The following is a 22,054-nucleotide window of genomic DNA, read 5'->3' as shown; positions in this document are numbered from 1 at the left end:
GGGTGGCTTGCTCAGCAGACTGTTCATGAACTTGCCCAAGGTTCTGAGACAGATCACTCGGTTATTTGCAGACATTTGTTGGGGGTCTCCTGGGTGCTGATGAACAAGTAGGGAGCAAGCTCTGCTTTCATGGAGCTCAGATTCCAGGGACAGGAGACAGGCCCTAAGCAGGAAAACTAATAAATAAATACCTGCTAGTGAAGAGACGAGAGGGCTTGTGACGGGGACGACTTTATTTATTTTTAAGTTTTTTTTTTTAATTAATTTTATTTATTTATTTTTGGCTGCTTTGGGTCTTCATTGCTGTGCACAGGCTTTCTCTAGTTGCAGCGAGCAGGGGCTACTCTTCGTTGTGGCACACGGGCTTCTCATTACACTGGCTTCTCGTTGTGGAGCACGGGCTCTAGGCGTGCGGGCTTCAGTAGTTGTGGCACGCGGGCTCGGTAGTTGTGGCTCACGGGCTCTAGAGCGCAGGCTCAGTAGTTGTGGTGCACGGGCTTACTTGCTCCGTGGCATGTGGGATCTTCCTGGACCAGGGCTTGAACCCGTGTCTCCTGCATTGGCAGGCAGATTCTTAACCACTGCGCCATCAGGGAAGCCCGATGGGGATGACTTTAGACTCAGCATTGAGGGACAGTTTCCCTGGGGAAGCTGAGACCTGAGTGACCAGAGGGAGGCAACCACGCACAGGTGCAGGCACCAGTGTACCAGGCAGAGGGATGCAAAGCTGATGCAAAGGCTGGGGAGGATGGGGTGGAGAGCAGATGGGACTGGTGCTGGCGAGGGGGTCAGAGAGGGGAGGCCATGGTCCAGATTACCTAAAACCCAGCCATGTTTGGCTTGCTTGGGACTAGGGTCAGCCCTAGTGGAGTCTGAGTTGTGAGAGGGACATGTTCCCATCAGCCTCTGCCATGGCAGGTGTCGCATTGTGCTTCTGACCTGTCTGTACTGTGGGGATTGGGACCCTCGTCATTGCCCAGGGCCACAGGGACAGTGCCCAGCTACCAGGCAAGGCAGGGGCTCTGCCGAGGCTGGCCTGTAGCTGGGGCAGGCCGGGGAGGGAAGGCCTGGCTGAATGAGTGTGTGTGTGTGTGTGTTTGGGAAGCTAGTCTAAATCCAAGTCACCCATCAGTGGTTTGAGAACTCCTTGGAGGTACCTAAGCCACCACGTGAAGGGCCATTAAGCCACATGGGAGAAGCTATTCCCTTCCAATCCCATCCCTCTGATTACATCAAGGACAATATCCACTTGCTGCTGGTTTGCCCTTTATGTCCCTTGAACATTTGCTAATCTTCCTTTTTACACAAAGCGCTTTGGCCGGCCTCACCGGCACGGTGTCCAGTGGGATGCGACAGTGCTGCTTGTTCTGTGTCGCATCCCGGTCACCTTGTGTTTGTGGTCACTGGCTTTCTTTTTACTATTGTAATATTCCTACTTAAAAAAAATTTTTTTAAGACTTTTTGTTTTCGTTTTTGCTGACAGCTTATAAAGCTTCCCTTTGAAATAAAATTATTTTAGTAAAAAGAATGAAATGATTGAAAAAAGAAATAGAAAACTATACTGAAGATGGTAGAGGGAAATGACAAAGATCACAACGAGGGTCTGTACATGAAGGACTGAAGTTTGAGAACATGGGACTAAGTGATGCTCAAGGCTCCCTCCCTGGGGTTCTCTCTCTGCAGCTGAAGGCGGGGCTGCAAGGTAGTGTCTGCATACCTTTGGGAATGGCTTGCTTCTCCTCTTCACTGGGAGGGGCCTGGTTGTCAGCCTGAGTTGGATTCTTCTGCCCTAGTTCATAATCCAGATCAGTTTCTAGCAACAAGGCCGATTCTCATAACAAAGTATTGTTTTAAAGTTATTAAATGTCTGTGTTATGATAAGGATGCAGACCATAGCATTTAGTCAAGACTTTTAAATCAAGCTTTTGATCACGTCTTTATTTAGGTATATTCCACCTTGTTGCAAAAAAAGGTATTGTGGCAATTTACAAAAATAGATAAAATACAATATAATAAAAATAAAGAGATCAGGGTAAAGGTAAAAGCAGAAAGCCAGAATGAAGCCAGAGTCCAGTAGGAGACCCAGTACAATTGTTAAAAATAATCTCAAATTTGACTTTGAGCTTCCCATTAGCCAGAGCAAGGAAGAAAACCTGACTGGTTACAAAATTCCTAACAACAGTTAGTTCGGGGCTTTGGTGTAAAAACAGACCTGGTTCAACTCTTGACTCTACTACTTGTTAGATTTGTGACCCTGAGCAGGTTGCTTAACGCTTCTGAACTTGAGGTTCACTCCCTGTAATAGGGAAAAGTAATGCCAACCTTGGGGTTCCTGGGTGGATTAGTGATAATGTATGTAAAGGTGACTTCTAGCTCTAGGAGGGTACTGCTTGGGCCCTCAGCTGCCCTTTGTCCTCACTAAGCTGCAGGTCTTCAGCCATAAAAGGGAGTTGACATCTGTCCCCTCTGTGCAGCATGTCAGAAGCATAGCTGGATTCTAACCTAGTACTCCCTAACTCCTATCCAGGGCTCCCTGACAACCATCCAGTGCTGTGTCCTCCTGTCACCAGAGTGGTTTCCAGTGCTGTCATGGAGGAAAAGGTGCTTTAGAACATACGGGCTTTCAGTAGCCCTCAAGTCATTCCCAGGAAAAACGCCCAGCCTCACCTTTAGGGCTGCCTCCCAGACAGAGCAAATTAAATATTAAGGTCTAGAAATCTCTTGGGAGGACTCAAAGGTGGCAGCCAAAGCCCCTTCACGTAGCATGTTGTTCAGAAACACCAGAGACAACTTCCTTTGCTGTCACAGCTGAGGTCAGTAGGAAAAGCTAGCCCTCTCCTTCTTTGTTTGAAGTACCTGTTACCGACTGTAATAAATCCCACAACAAAAACTCTTCCCTGCCTCCTGTCACCGATAGAACAAAATCCAGTTGTCTTGGAATTTTCTTTTCTCTGGTTTGGCATTCAAGGCTCTTTATAAACTGACCCCAACCTCCTTCTTGGGTCTCCTATGTAGATGCAATTCGTGGCTTGGCTACACTGGTTAAAAGCAACGACCACCATTTCTGGAGCTGCTGCTAGAGTGACACAGAGTTGGCAAAGAACATGTGCTGACCAGCCCTGAAAACCTGACTGTGCTACAGGCTAAGCTGTTGTGCTTGGGTAAGTCCCTTTACCTCAGTTTCCTCGTCTGTAAAATGGACACACTCAGAGTACATCCCTTCCACTGTTGTGAAGATGCAAGAATATGCACATGGCTTGCTTAGCCCACTGTTGATGCTCAGGTTATGTTACCGATTTGGAAACCTGGCTTTCCACTTGACCCTGCCTCCACTTAACCTCTCTGGGCTCCAGTTTGACTATCTGTAAAATGAGGAAAATAACTGTACCTACAACATAACCCACATACAAGGGCCTGAAAACAGAAGGGGCTTAGTGAATGTTTAGAGGCTGCAGCCAGCATCCTCTCCCCGAGAAAACCATTTTGCTTGTCCTTTTCCAAAATTGGTCCATTCCAGCTTTCCCTTTTCTAAGACTAATGGGGAAAGAGGAGCCTGAACATTTCTCACGTGGTTGGGCTGTGATATCACGAAAGACAGAGTCTTCTAAAACCCACACCCAGGGCCAAGGGAAACGCTGGGACTTGCAGCCCCCTGAAGAGTTTCTAAGTGGAGCCCTCAGAGTTCAGTTGGGCGGGGGAGGCTGGATGTGTCCGCCACTATGAGTCAGGCCTTGCTTGGCTGGGCGCCATCATTCCCCTTTACTTCGGCAGTGAGTTACAGCTTAAACAAAACAACATCACCTGACAATGCCTGAAAGAAATGTATCCTGCACAAAATGCATTTCTTTACACTCTTGGGTATGCAGCTGGGTGTTCATATATACAGATACCTGGGAGCTGGCATGGGGACAGAATGAAAGAAGCAGGGTCCGGGGTTGTGTAGAGATCAGCAGTAAACACCCCTCAAAGGTGTTGGGATGACTTGGGTGCTGGGTGGTCTATTGCCTAGCTGCCTCTGAGTGTGGAGAATAAAGGATAAAGACAAAGCCCTTCTGGAAGGAGATCAGCTGGGTCCTGTTCCCAGTGTGGCCCTGAGCCATTCTCTAAACCTTTCTGGGCCTATTTCTCCTTTGTAGATATAGGGAGTCAGACCGGAGAACTTCTTCCAGTTCTAAAAATACTGTTCAAAGCAGATGTGGGGCAGGCCTGAAGGTCTTGTCCCCGGGGCTGCTGGGTCTGAGGCTCGGGGGAGCCCACCTGTGCACCCTCAGCCCCAAGTCCTGGGCTCGGGGCAGCCCTGGCACCATTATCTCTGAAGCCAGGAAAAGTCTGATCCACAGATCCCTTTCTCCTTCCCTCCCAGCTTTCACCTCTGACTCCTCCCTGCACCCAGAAGGTCCGAAGCCTCCTCTGGACCTGGTTGCCCAGATCTCAGCCTCCCCCGGTCCCCCAGGCCAGCCCACCAAATAACCAGGTTAGGACTGACAAGGAAGAAGAAACCTGTTTCATCCTGGTGCCACCCAGCCTCAGGCCTAGGGTCTTGCTCGTGGCCGACCTGGAGGTATCCCTGAGTGCGTATAGGTTGTGGGTTCAAAGGCCCAGAGAGAAAGGATGAGGTGGACCCCAGGCGCAAAGGCTCTGGGAGGGACTGGGGAGAGGTCCCACAGCCTGGGTATGTGGCCAAAGCCAGCACTTCTGGGTGAAGAGGGAGCCTCGGGGCCTGGCCCAGTTCCCCACCCTGGTAGAGCCGCTGCTGACAGGCAGCTGCCTGCAGCCTTCTCAGCTGCTGCTGCAGAAACAAATGACGGCACTGATGAAGAATAAGAGAAAATAAAAATGAGTACGGGGCGGGGGGTCTTGGAACGGGGGCTGGTATTTTTTCTCGGGGTGTGGTTTCTGCTCAGTGGCTGGGTGACTGTGGAGGTTTGGAATGTGGTCAGACAGCGGGTGGGGTGGGGATGGGGGGCTGGCCAAAGGCATGGAACAAGGACATTAGCCCATTAGCCAAAGGGCCCAAAGCCCCAGGGCCACCAACAGCTCCTTCGGAACAGGGGCCTGGGGTGGCACGCAGAGCTGGGCCTCCACCCAACACTAGTGTGTTGGTCCCAAAGGCCTCTGGTTTTGAGTAGCCCCGGGGAAGGGAGATAGACTTGAGAGAACAAGAGAAATGAGGGGAGAGGGTAGAGGGTTGGAGGTAGGGGAGAGGTTAGGGTAGAGCATGGTCAGGTCTCATCTGTAAAATGGGCTTGCCGGATCCAAAGTGAGGCCTCAGTCTCCTCACCTGTTAAATGGGCTTAACTGTCTCTACTTCCAAGGGTGTCAGGAGGATTAAGTGGGTTAGTGCACATGAAGCTCTTGGCAGTGTTGTACAAATGTAAGTGATTATTACTCCACTGAGTGCTGAGGAAGCTTGACGCTGGCTGTGCCCACTGCTTAGCACCTAGCTCCAGGCCTGGGCCCAGTAAATAAATATTTGCTGAGGGAGTCCCTTGCAGGAGTCACTGTGGGGAGCCCCCCATGCCCACGGCCACTCCTCTCCCGTGAGCCCAGGTCTCGCTCAGACCACGAAGTGGAGGGTATAGGTGAGCTGGTGACCGTTGTCCCAGGCGTAGAGCACCCGCTCCTTGGGGTTGTAGTCGATCTGGGTGGTGTAGGCGTGCTCGTTGAGGAAGGGCAGCTGCGGGCGGGCGTCGGTGCCCGTGTGCGTGTCGAAGGCATAGGCCACATGGCCCTCCCGCTGGTTGTAGGTGTCCACGGCGTACAGGATGCCGCACACCAGGAAGCAGTTCCCGTAGGAGTTTCGCCGCAGCCACGTCTTCCACGTGGTCTCACGGTGCACCGACAGGTCGCCGGGGTCCAGGCGGCTCAGCACGATCACCTCGGACTGGGCCTCGTGGTGGTCATCCGCAGCGGGATAGATGACCCACAGGCCGCTCTCGTCCACGGCGAAGTCAATGTCCGAGTGGCCGCGCCACTTCCAGGGTGTGGTGTCCTCGTACACCGCGTCGGGCAGCATCGCCCAGGAGGCCACAAAGCGCTGCCGCAGGTCGTACTTGATGATGTTCTTGGTGAAGGCGCGGTTGTAGTAGAAGGCGCCCTGGTACACCACGTGGCCTGTGCCGATCCAGTTGTAGGGCAGCTTGTACATGTTACTCCAGCGGCCTGCGTGCGGAGGGCGGAAGGTCACACCAGAGCTTCCCGAAAAAACCCCAGCCCACCCCAGGGACCAGGGAGGCCAGGGACCAGGGCTCCTGGGTGGCCCAGCAAGGATACTGAGTGAGCTATGGGCCTGGAGCTGGGCCAGTTATCTGATCCCATCAAGACAGTCCCATGAAGGAGGTACTATTATTATCCCATTTGCCAGGGAGAGAACAGGCTCAGAGGGTTCAAGGTCACTGGTTGTGGAACAGCACAGCCAGGATTTAGATACAGGCTGTTACCAGCCCCTGTGCTTTGTTTCAGGGCGTTTGCCCACGCTGTTTCCTCTGCCTAGACTGCCATTTCCCATCCTATCTGCCTGGGGAATGCCTCAGCATCACCTCCTCTGGAAAGTCTTCCCTGATCTCCAGGCTGGGTTCCCATAGCCCCCGAGGCCTCCCTCTAGCACTATATTGAAATTGTTTCTTGAAGCCTTTGCCATGCACATCAGATTGTGCATTTCTGGAGGGCAGCTCATGTCTAAATGACCCTTTCCCCTCATCATGTTCCAGATCTGATAACCAAATTTCTGCCCTTCCCTGCCCAGACCTGAAGGTCCTGTAAGGCCTGGGGCTCTGCTCATCTGTAAAACAGGGTGATAACCCCCACCTCAAAGATATCATGAGCTGATACACACTGGTGATTAGCACATAATAAGCACTCAACAAGTGGAAATTCTAAGCATTGTTACCCTTGACAGTAAATTACACTCATGAGGGCAAGACCATGTCCATCTTGTTTGCTGTTGCATTCCAGCTTCTGGCCTGGGGCCAGCACATAGGGGGTGCCCCCAGACTCCTCTTCTTGTGGTGGCTGACCATTCAGAGCTAGGCCAGGCAGGGGAAGTCTGGACCACAGGAAACCACAAGGCAAAGGAGGGCCAAGTCTCCATGGGGGACCCTCCCTAGGCTACCCACACCTGCCCCTTTCCCATCACAGGGGTCCCTGACCTTGCTTGAAGTTTTCCAGGTTGCGGAATTCCACCAGGCTGTTTCCATAGTAGTAGTTGGTGACATAGATCTTGTCATCCCTCGCAGCGGGGTCCTTCATCCAGGCTCCCTCATGGCGCCCATAGCTGTGGTGTCTCACAGGGGGGTCCACGGCCCGGAGGGTGCCCTCGCAGCTCGTCTCTCTGCCTGTGGGGAGCAAGGGGTGCAGCATTTGGTACACAGACCCACAGACGCTGAGCCAGAGCAACAGTCCTGGGAACGTTATCTGGGTCTTACTTAAATCCCTCCTGAGGTTTTGTTTGCAGCCTTATGTATTTCTTTTTTCTTTTTTCGTGATCAAAGCAATGTCTGATCATTGTAGAAAACATAGAACATTCAGAAAAGGAGAACGGAGAAAATAAAAATCATTCAAAATTCTATTATTCAAAGAAATTTTTAAACATGTTGTATTTCCTTCCTTTCCTTTTTTTTCTCTGCATGTATAGTCATGCAGACATACTTAAAAAAAAACATGATTCTGAATATACAGTTTTAGGTATCCTGTTTTTTCCTTCCACTGAGCAATCTCTCACATCATTAAATGGCCTTTAATGATGTGATCTCAAGGTTCCACCAGGCCGCCAGACAGCTGCGCCCTTGAATTTATTTAACCAGTCCCCTCAGTGTTAGGCCTTTAGATTATGTTCAGTTTTCTGACGTTAGAAACAGGCTGCAAGGAAACCAGTTAAGCTGCAGCTGTTGTTCACATATCTGATGGATCCTTTAGGAAAGAGATTCCTAGAAGTGGAATGCACGTGGACCAAAGTAGGGAATGGTTTTGTCTTGTTATCACAGATAGCCAAGATGCCCTCCAGAAGGACGGGCTCCATCGATGACTTAATGAGGAAGATTTCTACCAAAGACACAAGCCAAAACTATAAACATGGAGATAAAAACGGCCAAAGACTAGACAGAGGAAATACAGAAGTGAAAATAGTTGCTGGATTTGATGATGGGGTTCTAGGTGACGTTTTAAGAAGAATTTGTTGGAAACACTACCTTGTTTCACTGTTAATGTTGTCAAGCTTTTTCTGTAACGATCAGATAGCAAACATTTTAGACTTTCCAGACCACATACTTCTGTCTCATATTCTTTAACAACCCTTAAAAAATGTAAGAACCACTCTTAGCTCAAGGGCTGTACAAAAACAGGCTATAGGCTGTGTTTGGCCCACGGGCTGTAGTTTGCTGACCCCTGGGAGGCTTACTCACCTTGGCTGGGGACTTCTGGGCGTGAAGGTGGCGTGGTGGGCAGGGGACTGGTGATGGGAGTCAGGGTAGGGGTGGGGGTGGGATCCGAGGCAGGGGTGCCAGGGGCCAAGTCCGCTCCCTCAGAGGCCCTGGGCCCAGTCTCGTCACGCTCTGCTGAGTTGGGCTCAGGCTGCCTGCCCTCCACCCGGGGCGGCCGCTGCTCCAGCCAGGAAGTGCCCTTGAGGGCGTTATCTGTGGAGAGAAGACCCTGTGCTCACATCCCAGCAGCACTGCCGCTGCCCGGGGTCCAGGCCCACTGGGTCCCAGCGCTGGGGCCATGGGGGAGATGTGCGGGTGGCCCCTAAGGAGTGAAAGGCCTTGAAAAGTGGGAGGTGGGGAAGGCTTCATGGTCAGCAGACTGGCTATAGGCCCCTGAGATGAGTGGCCTCGGCCAAGTCCCCTGCCTCAGTGGGCCTCGGCTTCCCCTTCCGTGAAATGAGTCATGAGGTCCACCACGTCAAGCTGTTGTGTTGATTAGAGGAAAATGTGCACAAGACATTTGCACAGATCCTGGCAAATACGAGGTGCCAGATGTGAGACCCCTTTCCCCCCTCAATGTCCCTTTGTACCAATTCCTTCATTTCCTGGATCCAATTCCAGTAGGCAGACACCCTTGCTCCCATTTTACAGACTTTCTCCTAGTCCGCTGCCCTGGAAACACCCTCTAGTTTCTCTCACCCAGGATTTGCCACTTCAGGTAGGGCAGGGCAGGTGCAGCCAGCTTCCCGTCACCTCTGGACCCCAGTTCTCTGTCTCTGCCCCCTCGTTCATCTCCTATCTCCCATCTCTCAGCTTTCTTGGCATCCCTCCCCCACTTCTTCCACTCCTGCTGGCACGGGCTTTGCTGATAGGAGGACTTTTTCAGCTCCGTGGGACTGGTTTGGGGCCATCTCTGCGTCCTCCCTGACCCACGCTTTCCTGGGTTGGAATGGATGGGGTCTGGGTAGGGAAAGACTCAGTGGCACAGCGCAGGGGACAAAAACTCCTCAGCCTCTGGGTTCCAGTCCCACTAACTCGCCGTGAAACCTGGAGGCTGTCACTTCACCTCTCTGAGCTTGTTTCCTCTGCTGGATCAAGTGCAACAGCATGTGTGAAAGGACTCCGCAGGCTGTGATGCCAGAGACAAAGGAATGGTGCTGTTGTTACCGTGATGGTGTGGCCCCCAGAGATGCACTGAGGCCCCTTGACTCCAAGACAATCACCTGACTTCTTCCTTTTCTCTCCCTGCTGGGCTTCCTCTTTGCACGGAGGTTTAGCCAGGCCCTGCTGTGGAGCAGCCCCTAGAGTCTCTCGGGAATGCGGGCACCCCCTCTGGTCAGCAGGCCTCAGTGGGGCCCAGCCTTGGCAGCCTGCCAGGGCAGGGGCTTGTTCCCACGGCCCTCACTGGCAGAGTCAGATGCCTGCAGCTGTTCCTGGGCAGAGCCCTGGCCAGGGGTCAGCGGCTCTATGCCGTGGCTAGGCTGACCTGGCAGGACTCAGAGCCAGCAGCTGGCACCAGGAGCTGGGAGAAGAGGCCCCTGAGCCCTGAGAGGCCAAGAATTGAGGGGGCTCTTGGGAGACTGGTCCCTCACAGTTCTACCCCTGGCCCCCTTGGGCATGGGCTGGGCAGAGAACCTCACTGGAGGAGGTGGTCAGCAGGACCCTGGAAGCGGGAGCAGGCTTGGGACACCTCTCAGGGACATCAGAGGAGAGCAGGCATCTGGGGAGGGGCTCAGGGGAAGAATCAGGAGCCACACCAGTGGGGATGGCCCAGAAATTTGGGAACTCTTGGAAATTTTGTCTCTTGTTTCTCGGTTCATTATTTTGTTGTCCTTCACTGTGATCGGGCAGGGAGCTGTAAGAAAGATACAAGAGTCTGTGGGCTCTTCTTTGGGGAGAAAAGAGTGGGAGGTGCTGGAGAGGCCATCCACTCCAAGGCCAGTCTGGAAATGGGAGGTGCCTCAAAGGCCCCAGGTCACTTCCCAGAACGCTGGTCTGATCCCTGTGTTTGCCCGCCCACCAGAGGCAGCTGCCTGGTTATGGGTTTGCTTTTTCCCACTAGACTGTGAGCTCCGTGTTAGGCAGAAAGTCCGGAAGGTACAGCACGTACATAGTGAACCTTCCGCACATCTTTCAATGAAGAAGGAAAAGGCCAGTGAGGGTGGAGACAGCTATAACTACTGGAGAGGAACTGAGTGGCCCTTTGTGTTGATTTGATCATTTCATCCCCAACAACCCCAGGACGAGCAAAGGGCACCAACAGGTAACCCATGGAGCTGAGATCTGGGGCAGTCTGACTGTAGAGAAGACCCTGGGTCCCTGTAGGGGCCCCCACTCCCCAAGGTTCCAATCTTCCTCTGACTCACCAGCCATGGCCTCGGTCATCTCCTTTCTGCCCGCCTTGTAGTAGGTGATGCCTCGGATCACAGCCTGCTGCTGGGCCAGGGCCCGGGGCTTGGCTGTGGTCTGGGGGAGTCTGCCCTTGCCCTCCTTCTTCAGCTTCTCCACTTTCAGCAGCTTCTCCTTAGGAGGTTTTGGGAGGCCCTTGTCTACAAAGCTCTTCTGCATGCTGCCATATTTGTTGTTGTCTCTGCCTTTCCCTCCAGCTGTGTCCTGGGGGAGAAGGGAAGTCTCAGATTTGGAGGATGGTAGAAGGGATGTTGCGGGGCGTCAGGAGGCTCAGCATGTGGGGGCTGGTAATGGCCATGTTGCTCCTGGCCCTGCATCCCAGGTGCTCATGAAGTCACAGCTTTCCTCCCATAGTTACATTCATGACTGGGGTGTGCCTCAGTTTCCCCACTCAGCTCTCTAGCTCCCCTGCAGGCTTGAAGCCCAGCCTGATAGGTTAGATTCCTGTTCTACTTCCCAACTCCTGTACACTCCCCGCTGGGGGTAGACTACAACGGTGTGCTCCCTGGGGAAGTCAGCTTCCCATCCCTGTCCCTCTCACTCATTGATCTCTGTGTATGGGCAGGGAGAGGTTCTCAGGCCCCAAGGCAGGGTGACCAGTTCATCACAGTGTGATGGAACTTTCCCAGTGTTAGCACTGAAAGTCCTGTATCCTGGGAAACCCTTCAGTCCCGGGCAAACTGGGATGGTTGGTCACCGGGGCATTGACCTGAGGGCATGCTGTTTCTAACATTTTGTGAATTTTGTTATTTTTGCTTCCTTTTAAATGCCTCTGATGCTGGCTTGGCACAAGAACCTAGGGCCGGTGACATCACCCATTGTTAGGCAGGGTCTCTAGGAGATACAGTAAGTACAGGATCTAGACCTTCTGTGCCACTGCCCAAACGGGATTCATTCTTACTGTGGAACTGGCACACGAATGAGCAGGAAGCCAGCTCTGGGTCAAGACACTAGGCTTCCTCCCTGCTTTATCAGCATCTAGGTGGTCCCTGCTGCAGACACAAATAGCCCCATTGTCAAAATGTCAGCACGGAGGCTGAGGGGTGGAGAGGAAGAGCGTGGGCTCGGCTGTCAGGCAGGCCCGGGTTCCAACACAGCCACCTTCTCTGAGTGACCCCACTCCGTGTTTCTTCATCTGCCAAACTGGCGACGAGCATCCTTCCTCGCAGGTGGCTATAAGATTAACTGAGATAATGTCTGCGAAGAAGTCAGCTCCCTTTTCCCTCCACTCACCAAAACACAAGGCCGCTGTGGGAGTGGTGGGCTGTATCCTGCATGTGGAACTGGTCAAAAGGGCACGAATGGGACTGAAGTCTAGTCTGTACTCCATTTGCCAAGCCGCACACCCTGGTACGTGTCTGTCACAGGAAGGAGCCTTTGTACAATTTATCCACCCAAAGGGGGCTCCTCCTTTTAATTTATCTGGCCTGTGGGAGAGCCTTTTCTGCAGCATGTCTGCCTACAAGAGGGCCTTTTTCAAATCTGCCCGAAGGTGTGTTGTGTGTCTGGTGGCTCAGCCTGGTGAGGGCCTTTGCTCACTTTGTGCGCTGAGTTTGAATATGGAAGGCTGGGTGTTTGCTGCAGGAGTTCTCCACCCCAGGATGGGTTGGATGAAGTGGTATTAGTCGGCTGGGGTCCCCAAGGCATTGTCCATCTACCCATGAGCAGGCCTGACCCAGGCAGGGGCCCAGCCGCAGCAGGGGAGGTTAGAAGTGGTTTTGCCGCAGCCGTCCTGGTTCCCCAGGACCAGGCAGGGAGGGTCATCTCTACAACCGTGTCCCTGGGCTGGAGCCCCACGTCTGCCCCCAGTTCACCTGTGTTGACGGCTCACTGAGCAGCAGGCAGCCCCTGCCCCCGCCCTGCCACGAACTCCCCTGCCGTGCCAGCCCTCGGCCCAGCCCGCAGCCCCGAAGCCCCACCCAGCTGGCCCTCAGGGCCGAGGTCCTGGCACACTGTGCTCCCAGCCCACCCACCTTCTGGCCCGTCACAAGAGCCCTAGCCTCACCTGAGCCTTACTGCCAGGCCTGGGGGCTGGGGCAGCGGCGGGCGCCGTGGCCGCGTCCTTCTGCAGCAGCTGGAGGCCCAGACTGGAGAGCTCCTTCTTGATGCTCATCATGATGGCTGAGTGGTTCTCGTAGTGCCCCAGCTGCTCCCTGAAGTGGCGCATGCTCTCCCTCACCACCTCGTTCTCCCGGCTCAGGTTGGCCTTGATACTCTGTGGGGGCGGGACCCAAGACCTTTCCAGCCTCTGACTGTCCCCAGCCCGGGGGGACACCCCAGCTTCTGCCATCAGGCTTTGCTGCCCAGTCTCCTGAGCAGGGCCTGGGAGAACGGGCAGGGCGTTCCCTCCCTTCCTCCCTGCCTTCCTTTCCTTTGCACGTTGCTTTCTCACTTAGCCTATTTTGGGAACTCTTGCATATCTGTATATATAGCACTCCCCATACCTTTTACTCGCCACACAGTTTCCACTGTATGGATGGGCCAAAATGTATTTAGCCAGTCCCTTATGGATCCACCTTTTAAGTTGCTACCAATCTTTTGCTACTTTAAAATTACCTTTTAATTTAGCAAGTAATACATAAATACCTCTTTTTAATAAAATACTCAAACACCGGAACTCTGGGGTTTTGCTACGGTCTCTGATCCCTTCCTAGTCTCCAGGCCTCCGACTTCTCTCCTGGGCAGGCTTGGCTCCTCCCACCGCACCAAGCCCCACCTTTACTCTTCCTCTTGTTCTCCTGCCCTGCCTCTTTGTCTCCCTACTGCTGGGGACTCTGCCTGGCTTTAGCAGCCCCTAGCCCCACTCCCACCTGGATCACAGGGTGGACAGAAGGCACACTGTGTAAGGCAGGTTTCTCAACCTCAGCACTACTGACATTTGGGCGCTGTGGGGCTGTCCTGTGCACTGTAGGATGTTTAGCAGCGTCCCTGGCCTCTGCCCGCTAGGACCGATGGCATCCGCCACCCACCTCCCCCAAACTGTAACAACCAGAAATGCCTCCAGATAGTGCCAGCTGTCCCCTGGGGAGCAAAATCACCCCTGGTTGAGAACACTGATGTAAGGGAAGAAAGCAGAAGGAAGCTGGGACCCCAGATTGTCGCCTGACCTCCTGCGATGTTTTTCCCTTAGGCAGAGGGAGCCGTCTCCTCCTCAGTGAGGCTGTTCTCTCCGCCTCCCCCCCCGCCCCGTGGTAGCAAAAACTTTTTCTTTTTCTTTTTTTTTCATAGCTATCACTTAGTGAACAGAAGCAAAGCACAGATAATGCAAAACAGAAGATAATTTAAAAATCATTTCCTTGTGGCTGCAGAAATCATTTCTGGTTTGTTCCAGGCTCTGCAGACATACCCTCCAGATTGTCTGGCTCACAGTTGCGCGAAGTGAGTTAACATTTCCTAAGATTACCAGAGGAGAGGTCAAAGGAGGCTGACTGTAGAACCAACAACAGGAGAGCCTGGCATGCTAGATGCACAGGAAATGCTGGTGCACAGCAGAAATGCAACGACTGTTACCATTCTGCCATGCTGGCATGGGCCTGGCACATAAGAGATACTCACCAAACACTTTTTGAATAATTGAAGCCACTGTGACCCCAACTTTGGGCTGAGTAAGGGGTTAATCTCCTCTCGTGGGGCACAGGATGCCCAGGTGCCCCCCTCCCTGTGGAAAGGAAGCTGGGAAAGGAAGCCTTCACGCCCCTCCTGGCAGCTGCATATCCCCAGGCTCCCAGCAGCCCAGCAGGGACCGGATGCAGGAAACAGGCGGAGGCCAGGCTGTGCCAGCAGAGATGCAAACCTCAAACCTGCAGCCTGAACCTCCATGCTCACTCAACTCTGTCCCTGTCCTCAGGGGGCAGTATCAGCCACCCGCCCAGCCCTCCAGCACATTTACCCTGACCAGGAGAAGACACTTAGCACCTCTGCCTCCACGGTAGGTGGGCCCTTGAACAGCCATGCTACCTCGAGCTTGGCCCCCGTGGGCTTGGCCGGTCCTGCACAATGCGAATGGTTGCCCCAGACTTGTGCAATATATGGGCCCTGGTCTTGGCGAACTGAGGGCGACTGCAAGTTTCAGCCCCCTCTGCACCTCTTTCATACAACCAGCAGGTGCCTCAGTTTCTCCACCCAGCCTTCCAGCTTCCTACAGGCCCTTGAGGCCCAGTCAGACCTCTTCCTCAAAGGCTGGACCCTGTGGCCTGTATCTCCTTCTCCCAGCTCCCTGCAGGAGTCCAGCTTCTAACAGCCACCAGGGTCCAGACAGAATTACCTAGGCCCCTTCGGACACTGCCCTTGGCCGCCAGCACTGCACCAGCCTGGCCTCTGTTTCGAGCCCTGCCCTTACCTCTTCCAGCGTGTTCATCTGGGAAGCCACTTTGTGGACGTAGGCGTGCACCTTCATCAGGTCCATGCTGTACAAGGTGCCCTCTAGGAGATCCACCATGGACTGCAGCTGCCCGGGGAAGGGTGAGGGTTAGGGAAAAGGCACAGCACGCGGCCAGGCACAGAGGGTGCAAAAGGAGCCCCACCAGAGCGTGAACCCCAGAGCCTCAGAGTGGTCTGCCTGACTAGACCCAGCCTGCTCATAAACACAAGACAAGCGCTTTTGAGCACTTCCATATGGCAGACACTGCATAGGGGCTTGAATGAACCATTTCACTTAATCCTGAACGACCCCACGAGGTGTGCAGTGGACACGGGGGGAGCTCCATCCACATCCCCTGGATCCCTGCTTCTGTTTCTTGTGCCCAGCCTTGGCTTCCATGTGCCTCCTTTTAACAGTCTGCATCTGTGACTCTCTTCAAAGAGCCATTTGCCCACCAAAATGCCTGGGAGTCTACGTCCTCCTGGGGCAGCCTGTAGGCAATGCCTGATTGGTGTGGGCATCTAGTAGCCCAGCATCCTAGCTAGAGTGGCCAAGATGCCAGCGAGAGTGTCAGGGAAACCTTGGCACAAGGCGCCGGTTGGGAGATCAGCTCTCCCTTGCTTCTAGCGGGTGGTTCCTCCAGCCACCCCTGTACGCGCTCTCAGGGCCTGAGCATGGTGGTGCTCCTGTCTGGCCTTGGCCAGCTGTTTCCAACACAGTTTTATTCCCACTCTCCCAGGGGTGTTCAAGCTGTTTTAAGCCAGAGAGTTCTTCTCTGAATAGACTTTGATCTCTAAAACAGAAAAAGGGGGTGGGGGGCTCTGGTGGAAGAAGGGATAGGGCCTCGAGTCTTCTCTGCTCCCCTACAGCCTTGTTCAGACTCCGAGGGGTTGCATGGTACCCCAGGGCTCTGTGGAGTTCAGTTTGAGGACCATGCACGGAGACTCTCCTGGGCCTCAGCTTCCTTCTCTGTGAAATGGGCAGCAGGGTTGTGGAGCGGAGCAGTGCCGTCTGGATAGGGCTCAGCTCAGAATGGGCACACAGCAAGGCCTTCGTGAATACCAGCAATGATGATTACTATTCCAGGCGGCTAAATGGGACCTCCTAGCTTCACTTCTGCTGCCTTCATGGCCACCAAAACTTTGACCATGGGTCTCTCCCCTGCTAGATTACTTGCTGTGGCTCCCCACTGCCCAAGTGTGACTACTTATCTCCTGACCCTGGCATTCAAGCCCTTCTTGATCTGCCCCTGCCACCTTCTTCGGCCTCAGCAAATGTTCACTCTGGGTCAGGCATTAAGGACAGTGATGACAATACAGACACGAGCCTTCATGGTCCTTTACAGGCTGTCAAGGAGTGCAGAGTAACACAGAGGTGCCTGGATCGGGGAATGCAGGTGGGAACACACACAGGTGCCCAGGTCATTAACGATGGGGCACTGACCTTGTCTGGGAGTGTGTGTGGTTTAGTAAAGGCTGCCAGCAGGAAGTTTTGTTTGAACTGAGCTCTGAAGAAGGAGCACAAATCAGACAACGATGGCCGGAGAAGGACATTCCAGGCAAAGGGAACAGCTCGTGCAAAGAGCTGGAGGTGTGAAGACACATGGTGTGTTTGAGCCGAGCAACTCAAAATGTAGTCTGCGGACCAGCACAAGTCCAAGCTGCTCGTTACCAGTCTGTGATAAAATAATTACAAAAAGCGAGCGTAGGCTTTTATAAACTTTCAGAGCCATTTGACAGAGAAATTTTATATCTGTAGACTCTAATAATACAACACTGGACTTGTATTTTGCGTGTCTGTTTCTATTCCAATTCATTTTCCTAACAATTCATTTTTACAGTATTTTACAAGAGTGTTTGTTCTTGACAGATTTTATTTTTGACCGAGCCACGTGGCTTGCAGGATTTTAGTTCCTGATCAGGGATCAAACCTGGGCCCCTGGGAATGAGAGCGCCAAGTCCTAACCACTGGATCGCCAAGGAATTCCCAGTTCTTGACAGATTGTTTGAAAAACTGGTCTTTCACCACATATAGTTTGAGAAGTACAGTGTGGAACTGACAGGCGGCTAGTGGGGCTGGGGCAAAGAGAGGGTAGGGAGGCACCCTGGGTCACACCCACTCCACTTACTCTCACCCAGAATGTTCTTATTTCTGCTCTGCTCGAGGGACTCCTACACATCCCTCAAAGCCCAGTTGTAATGTTACCTCCTCCTCTGGGTTCCCACAGTCCCTGGGACGTCCATTGGCCCGGCACTGACCGCACTGCCATTACTGGGGTCAGGAGCTGTGTCCCCATAGGACTGGAATTCCTCAAGGGTGGGGCCATGCTGAATTCAGGTCCAGAAGGAAAGGGAATCTAGAATCCCATTCTTCCTCCTCAGAGCCATGCAACTAAGGCTAAATCACAGCTGCAGTTCTTAGCTTGAGGGGAAGGGTTGGGGTAGAGACAGGGGCAGGTATAGGGTGGGTTGCCCTGTTCCCCTCCGCAGTGGCTTCCCCTAACCTCCTCTCCTGGGGGGGGCTGCCCACTGAGGGAGGGGGAGCCTAGTCAAATGAGAGGGGCCTCAGCTCTGTCTCCTACTGCCTCTGTCCACTTCTCCTCTTGGGGCTCACTGGGTACCTGTCGGGTACTCACTTATACTCCTACAGTATCAAGGAGGCGAAGTATCTTCTCTGTGTTCCTCCTACGACCCCTCCTGCTGGGTTAATCCCACCACTGCCCCACTCCAGTCCTTTAAGGCTGAATAAAACCCCCCATGGCTGCTGTGCACTGAAGGGACAGCTCCCGGCTGAGAGAACTGCCCAGTGACCTCTCCACTGGGCAAGGGGACACAGCAGAGAATTCTGGATTCAAATTTCTTGCTGTGTTATGTTAGGCAAGTCACAGTTCCTCTCTGGGCCTCAGATTCCTCCCCCAAGTAAAGCTGGGAACATAAGTTCCCTCTCCAAAGGGCTGTAGCAAGGATTAAATTAGCCAGCATTTAGGAAAAGGTTTTGTCTATCCTCATGTCAAGTATGCTTACAATTCAGTTGTTGAGAAGTGGATTTGAGCAAAAGTTGGTTTTGTCCCTGTAACTGAAGACTGGCCTATGGCTTCAGTGCCTGGAGTCTGCAGGGCCCTACTGGGTTTGGGAGACAGTGTGGTCCAGGAACTGCCAAGTTGTCAAGAGGCCACTTGGCCTAAAATTCAATCGCCACCCCCAACTTCGAGAGTTTTGGTATCCATCCAGTAGTTACAAAAATAAAACTAAAGTTAAATTTAAAGAAAACATTTTTAGCCAAATGTTGGGAGACAGTTCTTCCCAGGCCTCTTGCTTTTCTGCATGTCTTGCCTGCAGAGGCACTGACTGTCCTTGTTCCAGGCCATCTTGTTGCAGAGTGAACAGCCTTGGAGCATCCAGAGTGTTTCCCTCTGGAGCAGGGAAGGTGTGCTTGGCGCTCATTATAAGAGATCTGGATTCTCTAAGTTGGGGCTCCTCTCTTGGAAAACATCCCACTGTGTGTGCAGGTGTTATCTGGCCCTCACTGCATCACCCTGTGGGAAGTGAGTGGGAGAACCAGTGCAAGAAAGTGGAGACACTCTGGCGACTGTGAGTAATAAAGTCCTTTGTCTCTGGCTCGTGTCTACTGCCAGCGTCCATGAAACTAGCAGGCTAACTTGTTAGCTTACAAGTAGGGTAACATCTCAGTCAACTTCACAGTTCTTGACACGAAAAGGGCAAAACAGACACATGTTTGGAAGGAATTATAAAAGAAAAGGATCCTCTCAAAAGCCACCAAATTATCTGGCTATTACAGAAAGGAAGACAGGAGAGCAGGGTGATTTAGAACACATGCTTTGGACACAGCAGGCCGTGAGTTCACATCCCAGCCCCACCAGGCCCGCCAAGCACGGAGTTGCGCATGGTGTGAATGGCACGAAGGTGCCGGGCTGTATGGGGGACTGTGGTCTCCCTGCACATGCCTGTCCAAGCCATGGGTCCTGGTGGTGGGCCCGGCACAGGGCTGTGACACCTAGAGGTGGCGCCTCTTTCTAATCTTCCTATGGTGGGGTGGGGGGAGGGGACTATAAGCACAAAATTTACATAAAAATATGGTGTAGACTTGCGGCTGCATGTCATTATGTGAGAGCTTGGGCCAGTTACCTAACTTCTCCAAGCCTCAGTTTTCTTGCCTCTAAAATGAGGACAAAGATCCCATACTTCACAAAACGGTTTAAGAATTTAGAGAAATAATGTTAAAAAAAAAAAAAGAAAAGAGCTCAGCACAACGTCTGGCACGAAGGCGGTACGTGAATATGGGAAACGTTATTACATAAAAAACAATCAAATGCCACAAAATACTACATGGAGGTGCTAACACATGACCTGGTTGGGTAAACCACAGGACACTGGGATAGATGCTACTAGGTGGTAAAGGGCTCTATCCAGGTAAGCTAGCCAAAGGATGCTGCCTCCATCGCTGACTGGCCGAATGCTCTTAGGCAGGAATTGGTTTCCTCTCAGGGAGCCACTGTTTCCTCACCTGTGAAATGGGACCCCTGCCTTAGAACGTGTGGCCTTTTCATTGGAGGGATAGCCAGCGCCAGCCTATGCTAGGTATTCACGCAGGAGTGCGGTCCCATCCCGGCCTTTACTCCAGAAAGCCTACCTTGAGGAGCTCGGGTGCCTGTTTCTTGAGTTTCTCCATCTTCCACTCGTTCTCGCAGGGGTTGAGCGAGGAGGGCGGCGCGGTGCAGGAGCAGCGGCAGTCGGTGCCGGAGCTCACAGTCTCCACCGTGTAGAAGTCCTCCACTCGCGCCCGCCCGCTGCGCACCCGGCTGCACGCGTCCTTGCTCAGCGGCCGCATGATGCACTTGCAGCGGCAGTCTGAGCCCTCCGAGGTCATGCGCACCTGGTCCACGTCGCCGAACACCTGCAAGAGGGGCCCCGGTGAGCCGAAGGCCAGCGCTGGAGGGAGGGGGAGAGAAGGAGAGGGAGGGACAGGTAGCAGGATCCGGCCCCCCTGGCCTTTGGGGGCACCATTAGAGTGGGCTGAGAAGGAAACAAATTTCCTTACAAGGAAATAGAAACCTTATAATAATAACAACAATGAAAAGAGTAATGGCCGCTGTGACAAACAGTTTGGCTGTTTCTCAATAAGTTAAACATGGAATTACCATGTGACCCAATAATTCTACTCCCCTGGGTATATACCTAAAGAATTGAAAACAGGTGTTAAAGCAAGGACTTGTACAGGAATGTTCACAGCAGCACCGTTCACAATAACCACAAGGTAGAAACAACCCAAATGTCCATCAACTGATCAATGGATAAACAAGGTGCGGTATAGCCCCACAATGGAATATGATTCAGCCATAGAAAGGAATGAAGTACTGATACATGCTACAACGTGGATGAACCTTGAAAAATATTATACTAAATGAAAGAGCCACTTATTTAATATCCAGAATAGGCAAGTCCATAGAGAGAAAAAGCAGATTAGTGGTTCCCAGGATGTAGAGAGAGGAGCGAATGGAGAGTGTCTGCTTAGTGGGTACACGGTTTCCTTTTGGAGCGAGTGATGACAATGTTCTGGATCTAGGTAGTGGCGATGGTTGCACAACTTTATGAATGCACTACATAAATGCCACTGAGTTGTACACTTGCTAATGGTTAAAGTGGTAAATTTTATGTTATGTGTATTTTGCCACAACAGTAAAAAAATATGAATGGAGACCTTTTACGGAGCACTTACTACATCCCAGGTTTCAGGTGCGTTACACCCTTTAATAATATCTGTGCATGGGGGGGGGGTATCGTTATCTCCAAAGTCCTTAGCCTGGCCTTCAAGACCTATGTGAGCTGACACCCTCCCTCAAGGCCCTCCTTTTGCCACTCTTTCCTTCACTCCACTCCAGCCTCAGGGGCCTTTGCAGATTTGGTACCCTCATCCTGAAACCCCTATCCCTCCGATATTCCCTGAGTTCATTCCCTCACATTAACTTACACATTACCTCCTCTGAGAAGCCTTCCCTGACCACACACCTCCCATTTCTCTCTGTCCCCTTATCTAGTGGCTTTGCTTTTCTTTATTGCATGTACTACCATCTGAAATATCTGTGTTTTCTTATTTTTTGTCTCCCCAACTCTACTGAAGGCACCTTTAGAGGCAGGGACTTGTGTCTAGTTCCCTCCTATATCCCCAGAACAGTGCCTGCTTGGCTGATAGTAGGAGCCCTGGAAATATCTGTTGGATCAACAAGCCCGTATTTTACAGACACTCTAGAGCACAGGGCTGAGAGCATGGTGTCTGGAGCCTAGGCCAGTAACTGTGAGATTGTGGGCAACCCAATTTTTCTGTGCCTCTGTTTCCTCATTTGTAAAATGGGCTCCTGCCTCACGGAGTTGTCGTGAGGATTAAAAGAGTTAATATAGGTAAAGAACAGAGCCTAAGCAACAGTGAGTGTGTCTTAAGTGTGAGCCATTATTAATACAGCTAAAGAAACAGAGGCTCAGAGAGGAGAAGTCACAAGTTCACACAGCTTCACCTGGGAACATCCAGCTTTGGATATCTGCCTCCAGATAGAAATCACTGGTTTATGCTGCGTCTCCTACAAATCTGTTTCCCCACATCCTGTGTGACCTTAAACAGGTTACATAACCTCTCTGAGCCTCATTTCCTCAGTGGTAAAATGGATGACTCTCCATACCCGGCCTCTTCATAGGGAGGCTCAAATGACCTCCATTTAGTGGTTTCCCTTCCCTCCTCCCTTTTCCTTCAATCCCACCCTGGGAGGCCACATACCCAGTGTCTAAGTGTGGTCACTGGTCCCTGGGGCAGCAGGACTTTGTGCCTGCAAGACTCAGCTTGGTGAGATCAGCGGTAG

The 22,054-nt window shown here is 52.5% G+C and overlaps 1 protein-coding gene across 1 annotated transcript in view; it reads right to left on the bottom strand.

Moving 5' to 3' along the window:
- Window positions 1–1,923: 1,923 nt before the first annotated feature.
- OLFML2A (olfactomedin like 2A) overlaps window positions 1,924–22,054 on the bottom strand; it is a 31,915-nt gene continuing 11,784 nt past the window's right edge. The window contains exons 3-9 of the mRNA XM_079926025.1: window positions 19,837–20,100; window positions 15,166–15,273; window positions 12,832–13,041; window positions 10,784–11,030; window positions 8,400–8,630; window positions 7,149–7,334; window positions 1,924–6,162 (exon numbers count right to left, since the gene is read on the bottom strand). Of these exons, the coding sequence (XP_079782151.1) occupies window positions 5,558–6,162; window positions 7,149–7,334; window positions 8,400–8,630; window positions 10,784–11,030; window positions 12,832–13,041; window positions 15,166–15,273; window positions 19,837–20,100 (1,851 nt within the window). The 3' untranslated portion in view covers window positions 1,924–5,557. The remainder of the gene's footprint in view (window positions 6,163–7,148; window positions 7,335–8,399; window positions 8,631–10,783; window positions 11,031–12,831; window positions 13,042–15,165; window positions 15,274–19,836; window positions 20,101–22,054) is intronic.

Source organism: Stenella coeruleoalba (assembly GCF_951394435.1).
Source record: "Stenella coeruleoalba genome assembly, chromosome: 7".
In the NCBI taxonomy this organism is placed as follows: domain Eukaryota; kingdom Metazoa; phylum Chordata; class Mammalia; order Artiodactyla; family Delphinidae; genus Stenella; species Stenella coeruleoalba.
This window is presented reverse-complemented; position numbering and strand designations above follow the sequence as displayed.